At 34.7% G+C, this 11,058-nt stretch overlaps 2 protein-coding genes across 5 annotated transcripts; both read right to left on the bottom strand.

Annotated features, from left to right (window-relative positions):
* Positions 1 to 2,380: 2,380 nt before the first annotated feature.
* On the bottom strand, positions 2,381 to 9,422 carry LOC144972539 (uncharacterized). Of its 4 annotated transcripts, none has more exons than XM_078913866.1 (4): positions 9,346 to 9,422; positions 7,398 to 7,507; positions 6,376 to 6,499; positions 2,381 to 5,069 (listed from the first exon to the last, which is right to left on the bottom strand). In XM_078913866.1, the coding sequence occupies exon 4, from the start codon at positions 3,773 to 3,775 to the stop codon at positions 2,573 to 2,575; it is 1,203 nt and encodes a 400-aa protein (XP_078769992.1). In that variant the 5' UTR covers positions 3,776 to 5,069; positions 6,376 to 6,499; positions 7,398 to 7,507; positions 9,346 to 9,422; the 3' UTR covers positions 2,381 to 2,572. The 4 variants fall into 4 exon arrangements, with proteins under 4 accessions (XP_078769992.1, XP_078769989.1, XP_078769990.1 ...); XM_078913863.1 differs by having other exon boundaries at positions 8,987 to 9,416; XM_078913864.1 differs by lacking the exon at positions 9,346 to 9,422 and having other exon boundaries at positions 7,398 to 7,781.
* On the bottom strand, positions 3,825 to 4,770 carry LOC144973870 (zinc finger SWIM domain-containing protein 3-like). Its single transcript, XM_078916759.1, has 2 exons — positions 4,058 to 4,770; positions 3,825 to 3,831 (listed from the first exon to the last, which is right to left on the bottom strand). The coding sequence occupies exons 1-2, from the start codon at positions 4,768 to 4,770 to the stop codon at positions 3,825 to 3,827; spliced, it is 720 nt and encodes a 239-aa protein (XP_078772885.1).
* Positions 9,423 to 11,058: the final 1,636 nt, after the last annotated feature.

Raw genomic sequence — 11,058 nt, 5'->3', positions numbered from 1 at the left:
TTCATTTCATTTTCAATTCGTTACATTTTTGGCAACTCAACACCAAATATTATAATCATTATCAATTGGTCACTTAATCTAACATTAAATAAATTAATCAGTCAATCAGTCAACGCATCAATCCTTGGTTTTTCTGTACCATATGAAATATTCAACAATTGCTGATGGAACGAACGTTGATTTATACTTTCGGCCCTTATACTTTTTAGTTCTACATTTAATCTGACAAAACCTTCTCCCAGATGGTAAAAGACTAAATTCATCGTATAAAATATGTTTTTTATTGTTGGTAATTGAGAATGCTTTCCTTTCTATTGCTTTTCCATGAATTCTTTCTACTTCATCAAGAGGATGGTTTATTATTTTTGATGCCTCTTTGTAGGCTAAACCATCGTACAACGCTTTATATAATTAAGCGAATAATAGGTCTTCAATCAACAAATCGCGAAATAAGATGAAAATAGCGGGGCAATTTTGTGTCGGAAGTAAACATAACCGCCGCCATTTCGATTTCCTCGAGACAAAAACATTGATACGAACGATTTTTCCGAGGATTTGAAGCAGGACTCTAAACGTTAAAGTTTGAAGTACATACCATTCATTAATACGAACAATCATACAACGTTTAATATGTAAATGAGTGAAAGGTTGTCATGAAACAAATAAATACCAAAAGAATTCATCACATAGGTGTAACTGTGCGTCGCTATTCAGCGCCGCCATTTTGAAAATCATATATTTTATCATTAGTCACTTTGAAGAGAAATCCCTTATATCATCAGATATTGAATGCCACATGAGCTTGAGTTTTTGGGGTTTTAATTTTTTTTTTATTTTTTGGGGGGAGGGGGGGGGGGTTGGGGGGGGGGGGGGGGAAGGCAGGGAGTTATTTTTTTTTTATATTTATACTTTCAAAGTATTCACTATAGTATGCTATCGACCATCACATAAGGTCAAGCCTTTTATACATTGCAGTCACATTTGCCATTTATTTTAAATCATATGATATAATGTATAATGTCATAGATTTGTTCAATGCTTTTGAAAAGGGTAGACAACTGTAGCAATCATTTCAAACGGTAAGACGGGGATACGTGCCCATAATTGCAGGTCTAATAACTGAACGGAATTATGGCCTTGATTTAACATTGTTGCAATGGAAAACATTTTGCCTTCGAGAGTATTTCCATAATAAGAATGAGACCATAACATATTTAGATTATCAGACCTGCAAATAAGTACACATTAGATGGCAGCCATCTAGACACATGTTCTTATTGTAATAGTTATTTCATAACACTGATATATATATATATATATATATATATATATATATATATATATATATATATATATATATATATATATATATATATATATATATATTATATGACGATTGATTGAAAAATGCATATTCGATATAGATTATCTTCAGCAAGAAAAGCTATCGAAGATATTCATTATATCTGCGTTTTAGTTAACATCAATGATAATTTCGTCATTATAGTTCTATAAATTAAATATCCCTCATTAGTTTTTGTTTCACATACTTCCAAACTTAATTTACATTGTACATTTTTTTTTTCTTTAACCATGTTCGTTTCACAAATTTTGACAGCAATCATTATTCACATTATCGAATATCATTTGTAGCTGCATTAATTTAACAATCTAAATAAAACAGATTAGCATTTTGAGTTTAATGAGCATTAGAAATTTTCTGTATAATAAACATATGCTTGAAAATGAATGTTTCATCATTTCAAGAAAAACAAAAAATACAAATATTCGAATGAAGATGTCTCTAACAAAATACCGTACAGAGTACCAATTATGTGATTGAAAATATTAACTTTAAATAAAAAAGCAAGAAGACCACTTGCACTCTTGAGCAACAAACTTGATAAATCGGTTAAAGCATTTCGGAATAATCCACAGATGATGGTGAATCATTGGAAATGTCAAAAAAGCTTGTGAATACTATTGCACATTTAGGTAATTTTGCGAATAGAATTTAAATTGAAAACTTAAGATAGACACTTAGACATAGTGATGACGAAAGTTGAAAACAATTAAATTTGATAAGTTAATTGATATAATCTTGACGATTGTGTGCAATATCCAAACACAGACATTCATACACATACACACAACTACTATACGCACGCATTCACACACAAACAAACACACACGAAACACACACACACACACACACACACAAGCACACATTGTCTCTATGCACAATATATAAGAAGTAATTTACACGAATATTAGAAATATTTAAATTGTCAGTCAGGGGGGGGAGGTTTGGGCGGCTATGGAAATGATTAGATTGATCTGATGAAAAGCCAAAATATTATGAAACGGGAACTGTGTGGACATTGAGTAAACAGAGGGACCAGCAGAAAGGATGGTTTCTACAATGTAGTGATAAAAAATATTAAACCAAGAACCTAAAACTAGAATGGAACGCACAGTAAAAACTTGAGGAGAGAGACTAGAAATTACAATTGAAGATTAAAAATGAAAGAAGACCATCATGCGAATACAAAGGGAAGTGGACACCTACAAACTAAAAGCAGTCCTCGCAAAACCAATTCGATATTCTATAACTCTCTTCATAACGGGCACATTCATAATGATAGTATTCCAAACAACCTTCACATTTTGTCATCATTCTCTCACCATCATCATAATGCTTGCACTTAAAACAAACTATTCCTTGGTCCTTTCTAATATCAACTCTGCGCATCAACTCACTCCATCCCGTAATAGTGAACAAGTCCTCCAAACATTCAATATCTTCACTCAATAGTACAGCTCCTAACCGCAATGCATCCTTCAGATCGCAAGTACTATAAAGCACTCCCCTCAGGTTATTGACTTCATCAACAGCTCTCCTTAACATGAACTGCTTTTTCCTTTCCCCCAATAATGTAGAAAAGGGAATCAATCCAGTTGCCTTTCGCTTTCTCCGTGTGAAATTTGGCTTATTTTTAGGCCTACCTCTTACACGCACCGGTTTTAGTCTAACATCACTAAAAGAAACCAAATTTGAAAAAAAGACAGGAGAGGAGCTAGAATGGCCCGCAAGAGGAGATGTAATATTTATGGATGTCGACTCAACAATAGGAGGTGGAGGTACAACGACAGGAAGGCTAGCCTCAGCCATAGGAGAAATAGCATCAACAACAGAACTTGCTACAACAGGGGGAATAGTTTCAACAACTGGGAGATCAGCCTTGACATCAAGAGGACTAGTCTCAACAAAAGGGGGATGGGCTATAGAAAGATGACTATCCTCAACAATAGGGGCACTAGCTTTAACAACAAGAGGAATATCCTTAACAACAGAAGAACATTCCCCAACAATAAGAGAACTAGCCTCAACAACAGGACTAGCTATAACAGCATGCTCAACAAAATTACTGCAGTCAATTCTGGAGTGAGAAGGACCAGGAATATCTTCGCTGGAAATAGCATCACCATCAACAGAGTGGTGATACAGGTCACTGGATGATGAAGTCCAACTATCAAATAAGGAAGAAAGAAAATTCATTTTCTCATCGAATTCTGCATTCCCCAAAAGACTCAGATAGTTAGACATTTTATTGAAGAAAGAATTTGCCTTGTTAAATTTCGCCTCTCTTGTCCTTATTCTGGGAGCTTTGGGCAAAGGAACTTGGTGAATAGTAATTTGAGACGTAGCGTTTGATGGAAGAGAATGGCGTATACTTGGTTTGAATCTATGTCCTTCAGGAAGACGAACATACATAGGTAATGACAGATGAGAACGAAAAAAAAAATATGCCGACAAGGTAAGTCTAAATTCTTGAAAAATTCACAAGAGCACTCAGATGGAGATGCAATGTAGGACTTTGATTGTCTGGACAACCGAAAAGTATTGTCAGAGAGAGAGTGAGATCTGATGTCATAGCTCAACTTGCTCATTAGAGAATATTGATTCAATATGATAGACGCAGCAAAGGGAGTTACATCATCTCTTATAGCGTTAACGACAGGATCGCCACAATCAACTGCCCTCGTATTCATCAACCGGAGGCTTTTGAAAGAAAACAGAAAGTCAATATCTCTATCAATGAATAAGAGATCTTGGAGGACATTGGACAGTTTTTGAGCACCTTTCACTACTCTTTTAATTGTGGCATGGTATGCCTCACAGTGGTTGGTAGTGGTGACATGGAGTTTGACAGTGTCCACCAACCGGTGGGCAGCCCACAAGTGAGGCTTACTGAACCAATGAGTATTGAAATAGTCAAAAACATGAGAAGGCAATACGGACTGAAACTTTCGTAAATAAGACAAGTAGCCCTCCTCTGTTACTTCTTCTTTCATGGCCATGAAAATAGAATGAATAGTAGAAGTCTGAGAAGAAGACATATTCTTCTTTTTCATTGCCTTTTTTATGGCGTTAGAAACATGGAACGAGCACAGAATGGGTTTGACATCGGGAAAAACAGACGAGAGTGCCCCGATTTCGGAAAAATCTTTATCAACAAAGATACATGCCGTCTTTGAGAAATCATATGATTCCTTCAAAAACTTCAGAGGTTTGACCATAATGTCCCGTTCCTCAGAATGCAAGAAAGAATGCAGGACGGGATGGCCTTTGCCGTCTGCATCAATACACATAACAGTGAGAAGAGGCAAGCAAATATTATTAGTGTTGTGAGTAACATCCATAATAAGTACATCACCAAAATGAGATAGCAATTCTAACATTGTAGAAGTCTGATAGGTCAGACACATAATGTCTCTGAAATGGATATCATCAGAAGAAGAATCAGTAGTGTCGACAAAATGAGTATCTACCCTTCCCCCCTTCATGACAATGTCTGCCAAAATTTTTTCGGCTGCCTGCTTTTCTTCACTATCAGACAGCCGATATTTTTGCCGCAAGTTTTGAATATCTTTTGGCGTCGGTCTAATACCTGCTCTTCTTCAATGGCTGATATCAATTCCCTCGATGATAACGATTTAAATTGGAGAAGAGTCGTCACTAAGTCAGTTTCCTGGACTCGCCTCATTTCAGGAAACGTTGTTAGAACCTGGAAAAAAACAAGCATTATTATTATTATTATTATTATTATTATTATTATTATTTTATTATTATTATATTATTATTATTATTATATTATTTATTATTATTATTATTATTATCATTATCATTATCATTATCATTATCATCATCATCATCGTCATCATCATCTATCATTATTATTTCTTCTTCTTATCATTATAATAATTATTATTATTATATCATCATCATCATCATCATCATCATCATCATCATATCATCATCATCATCATCATCATCATATTATTATTATTATGTCATTCCAATAACATCACCTATATCATTTCTTACCACTGATTGATTCTCGAATTTATCGATTTGACATAAAGAATTATCGTTTTGTGCTGTGGCAAAAAATTCTAGAATTCCTACGTTTATTTATTATTATTATATTTTGTTTTGTTTTGTTTGCTTGTTTATTTTGTTTTTAATAGAAAGGATAATACGGACGCCTCAAAATAGCTTTGCTATTACGCTACAGTTAAATCGTTTTTCCCCAGAAAATTAAAGGGTATAAAAAATTGCATATCAAGATACAAAATAAACTTGCGATCTATCACGTGCAAGTCCGTTTTCGGAGTTAAATGTGACAATCATCTCAGATAGAATAAGGATAATGTGTGCAAAATGGCCTCTCCGTTGTATCTGGGTTGTGGATTAAAACCTTGAAAGTTGTTACACCGTAGAATTCCCGCTGCCTGAATGTCCAATACGACCAAGTTGTTCGATAAAACTTACATTAATATCAAATTCGTTATTCAGAGCGCCCGCTATTTTGATTACAATATGACTGTTCATCTGTTTTGTTACTTCATTCTGTCAACACTATTCGCTTTTTTTTTTGCGTAAAGAGACGAAAATATAACGAGGGGTTGATCGCGTGATTTTGTTTTACTCCAGAAAATAATGATCTCAAATAGGGTTTTTCATCACAAGGCTGGGGTAGAAATTACAAAGAAGTAGAAGGGCATATACGATTGATAGATTTTGAAAATGTCAATAAATGACAAGGAAACCAAAATTCTATTGTGGTGGTGTAAAAGAAAATGTGACAAGATGTTTGGTCCATTTTTTATTGGCGAAATTTTAAGTAAAGTGAGTTAATATTTAGCTACTTATAGATACAAGAAGGAACGTCATGGCTTTTACTGAACATTGCACATTGCTGTTTGAAAAACAAGGGCGCATTCATCAAAAGGGCATACGTAAAATTTTGAATACTTGCTATGAATTCAAATATTTAAAGAAACTAAATTGTGCCTTTAAACTGTACTTACGGATGCAGATGGCGTGTGTGCATCATGAGTCAGATTTGCTTCAATGACTTCAAGGAACCAAACACGGGCACTACTCCTACGGCAACATAATCGTATTTTAGCCATGCAGCCAAGCTTGAAAGATCTGAAAAAAAATGACACAAATCATTGCCGTGGACAGTGCTGACTGACTGAATGGGTAATAATGGAAAAGTAATTATGCCTATGGTAATGATATGATATTCTCGGATGGCTCCGTTTTGGACGACACTTGTTTGGTGTATGAAGGAGACAAAAGAGGAAGAAAAATCACACTCCCATCCCTTCCTAAAATTTTACAAAAGAAAGAAAAAAAAAGAAACAAACGAACAAATACATAGGGCAGCTTTGCTCAGCGGTTCGCGCCGTTTGGCCATGACCCTAGCTCACTTTTGGGCGCTGAACTGCGGCTGATGCCTGGGTTGTACAAGTCTTCCCTTGCAATAGATTAAAAAGACACATTTCTCCTTGTGAATGAATAAATGGGGAATACTACCTATTTTCTATCTATGTAAGAAAGAATTTTTAAAATTGAAAAACAATAACAAAGCAATGAGAAAAAGCCAGAATATAATGTAAATTTGAACGCGGGGGGGGGGGGGGGGGGGGGGGAAGACTACTGATGCCCTTTTCGCAACGGCACCATAAGATCCCGTCGCCTGGGCATTCCAGGAAGGAATATAGATAATCCATCAAAGAGGATGTCTGATGTCAACAGGAATCACCAATGTTGTCCAAGTGAGCAAATTGGGATTAATAATCTTGCCCAAGGAAAATAACGAAAGTGCCTGAAGCGGGAATCAAAGCCGGGACAATCGGGATCACAGTGCAATGCCTTAAGCATTCGGTCAATTCGTTCCTCTTGTTGTCAGATGCGAGAGTAAACTATTTAAAAATTCGATTTTATGGTAATAACAAAATTCCCGTTTGTTTGTAATAAGAAGAAAAGTAGTTATTATATCATTTATTTGTTTACAAAATCACATAGAAAATTTGTACCTTACCTTTGAATAGGTCTGAGACCTTTAGATTCGGATTTTCTCATTTTTCCTTGCTTACATTCGAACATAACCCGTTCATAAACTATTGTGTTGATGAAATCTGAGCACATCACCTAAGATAAATATTATGGAATAATATCATTGACTACATTATTTCAACACCGAATATATGCCTACTTACAACAGGACAACAAAATCTATCGGTGCAGTAAGCACAGATCAGAAAATTAAAATGAAGTACACATAGACATGATCAACTAATCCGAATGAGAATGAGTAGGCTACAAATACAAATAAATGAACACACTTCGTTAGCGTGAAAATGTACATTTAAATTGAGGAAAGTGATAGGCCTAGATCATATTATTATGTTGTAAGGAATTGTAAACGAATTTCCTTTTTTTTTTTAGATGAATAAATTATATATTATTATTATTATTATTATTATTATTATTATTATTATTATTATTATTATTATTAATATTATTTATTATTATTATTATTATTATTATTATTATTATTATTATTATTATTATTATTATTATTATTATTATTGGATTCACAAAAGCCGCGTTGTTTGATATTGAGAAAGCCTACTCGCCCTTGCTTACTTTACGGTGGGTGCTGCACTGCGGCTGACGACTCGATTATAACAGTTATCAGGTAGAATAGATTATAACTGAATTATTTTTTTTTTACCTTAAGCGATGATTTAAGAGAATGTTATATACTTATTTCAATATATCGATGTTGAAATGATATGCATATATCATCATGCAATCAAATATACAGAAAGACAACAGTGTGAGGGTTTCTTCAAAAACCTTGCTTGCAAACTGCCGCTCGACTTGCAAACTGCCGCTCGAATTGAATAGTTATTTATTTATTTATTCATTCATCTATTAATTTATTCGTTCATTTATTTATTTAATTATTTATTCATTTTGTCACCAATGCTATCATAAATATGCCTTTTTCATCAATAGATTATAAATATTAGATTATATCATATTAAACAAATTTTAGACCATTAGGGGAGATCTGAACTGCGACCCATCGTCTCAAAACGGTATTATGTCGGAACGAACCAGATGCTTAAAAGTAGAATTTAATGTGAAACTGGTCAAAAGTATAAATTGTTGGCATTAGCACCCAAAATATGGTTGCCATTCTCCTCAATAACTCATATAAACTCAACACAAGTCTGATATTTCTGGCTATAAATTCAATTTTCAACATATTAACCAACCCGACTTAATACCGTTTTGAGACGAGAGGTCACAAATGAGATATTGCCCTTTAAAATCAAAGAAGGAAAGGACGCTTGGCATGTGAAGAAGAACAAAACAACTAAGCATTGATATAGATGTGATGCGTTTTATAAATGTGCATTATTTTTTATTTCTTTTAAAACTGTAGTGTATGCTAAATGTAGATTTAAATAAATAAAGGATTAATAAAAGGCATTAAGAACAAATGGGCAGCGAAATTATTTTTTTTAATAATGAAAAAAAAATTGTTTTAAATAGAAAAAACAGCGGGGGGGGGGGGGGGGGGGGGGGGGGGGCTATTCTGTGATAATAAAATCTTACCTTTTTGCAATCCTTTATAATGAATTTCACATTTTTCGCATTTTCATGAAGCCGTAATGATTTTTTGAAAGCTTCATATGAATCAAACCTTGCTCCAACGAAAATGCTTTCACGTTCCATTTTGATTTTTTAACGATTGAGCAATGGCTTGACTGGAAGGATGATACTGTTTATCCGGGAAGATTTTGTAATATGGGCGCACAAAAAAGGCCACGGGAGCAGTGACATATATAGGTCACTGTAACAACAATGCGATTTATGGGAGGGCAATAACCTTGAATTTAATACATATAAAAATGCGGTGACAAATATAAACAACAGCCTTTCCGTCAATTGCCCTTTACGTATTTCACGCCTACCTCATTAGCATAAGCACTGAAGGTCGGCTAGACACTTTTTAAGAATACGTCCTGAAGGACGAATAAGCACTCCGTTTTCTTAAAATATTACTTTTTTTGACAAGCAATCTTACACTTTTTCTTGAATCGAGGTTGGCAGTCTTGGTGCTTATACAATATCCACATTTTATTGAATCCCCCGGTCTGTAAATAATAGGAATGTTCATAAGTTTGATTTAAAATGGTAAATCACCTTATGATTTTTATAAAACATGTTTCAGACGAAGTTTAATTTTCCTCTCACTGGACATAATATTTTAGGGTTGTCACCAACAATGGAGTGTCAGCAAATCTGATGTGGTGAAACTCGACATCATTATTCTCGTTTTATTGGAGAAAATTGTTACAGAGGCTGTGCCAAAATAAAATAAAAATAAAATAAAATTCCCTTTATTCATCCCATAGGGGAAATTTGTTTCTCGGGCCTATTCTAAGGGAAAACTGGAATAACCCAGGCATCAGCCGCAGTGCAGCACCGCAAGGTCGTTTTTGTAACATTTGCCACATAGATACCCCAATACTAAATTATTTGGAAAAACTAAGAAATAAAATTGTTTTCATCCGTTTTTCTGGATTGAATACTGCCTTAGCATTGGGGTATTTTTGTGGCGAATATTGGGAAAATAATCTATTGGTACAGTCTCTATAATGCTAGATTTGCAGACATAATACGAGAAATAATGGGAGAACTTTTAGTCGAAAAAAATATATTTAGTCTCACTTTAAAATGGTTAGGACTGTACTGCTGTACTCGACAAATCACATTTTAAAAGAAATTTTGGCCTGAAAAGTTTTACTTCAACAATTGATCGATTAAGATGGCATTCCGACTTGTTAAATTGTCTCAAACCCGACATTTCTTCTCAGGTGTAAGAAGTCTCAAACAATAAGCCTTTCCTTGACAAGTTGGGGTGTCATATCAGTTGATTGATATTAGAAGTAAACGTTTGGAGGGCAAAATAGAAGAAAACTAAAAGTGATTTGTAAGAAGACAGCAGTGTAGTATAGCTTTCTGTTTCCATTACTGCGTGATCTTAAATTTATACACAAATTTTCTATTGTAAGATGTGTGTAATGCTATTGTGCCATTTACATGGGTGTCCCCTCTTGTAACTGTAAGATTCTTGTTTATTTATTTTGTGCATGTAAATAAAGTGAAAATTGATTCTAAACTTTTTCAACTTTGGCTTGAATATTTGGTATGGTGTTTTTTTTCTCTTATCTCTTTGATCCCTGTTTCTTTGGGCCGTTTCTTGTCCCCTTCATTGTGACTTTCTGTTCCATGTTAGGGTCTGTGTGAAAGTTGTGGAGCTACTCAAGTGATGTACTTTTCCATGGTTACCTTGACTTAAAAATGTTGTGTTGAACACAACAGAATGAATGAGGTGTCTTGGAAACGTCTCATTTTGGCAGTGATGGTTAATGTGAAGATGAGCCCAAGAAGTCTGATGGTGGGATCTTCTCTTGCACTTTTAGCACTGTCAAATGGATGTCAATGATGTATAAAAGCTTGTGCTGGGCGGGTCTTCTGACCTCCCATGGTGGGCGGAGATGTCACTCGTGCTGTGACGTCTGTTTTCTCTTTCCATGTTGCTCTCTGTCTTTGTTCTAGATAGAGATTGCTCGGCTCTTACATGGTCCTGGCAGGGGGGCAGTCAAATGTATAGTTCCTTC

The sequence above is a fragment of the Berghia stephanieae genome, chromosome 5, assembly GCF_034508935.2.
Source record: "Berghia stephanieae isolate SIO BIC M18660-M18661 chromosome 5, UCSD_Bste_1.3, whole genome shotgun sequence".
Classification (NCBI taxonomy): Eukaryota; Metazoa; Mollusca; class Gastropoda; order Nudibranchia; family Aeolidiidae; genus Berghia; species Berghia stephanieae.
Note: the sequence above shows the minus strand (reverse complement) of the source record. Positions and strands in the feature narration are given on the sequence as shown.

Bases quoted from the DNA above. Each gene is read 5' to 3' on its own strand.
- LOC144972539 (XM_078913866.1), bottom strand. From the start codon at position 3,775: ATGTATGTTCGTCTTCCTGAAGGACATAGATTCAAACCAAGTATACGC.
- LOC144973870 (XM_078916759.1), bottom strand. From the start codon at position 4,770: ATGTGTCTGACCTATCAGACTTCTACAATGTTAGAATTGCTATCTCAT.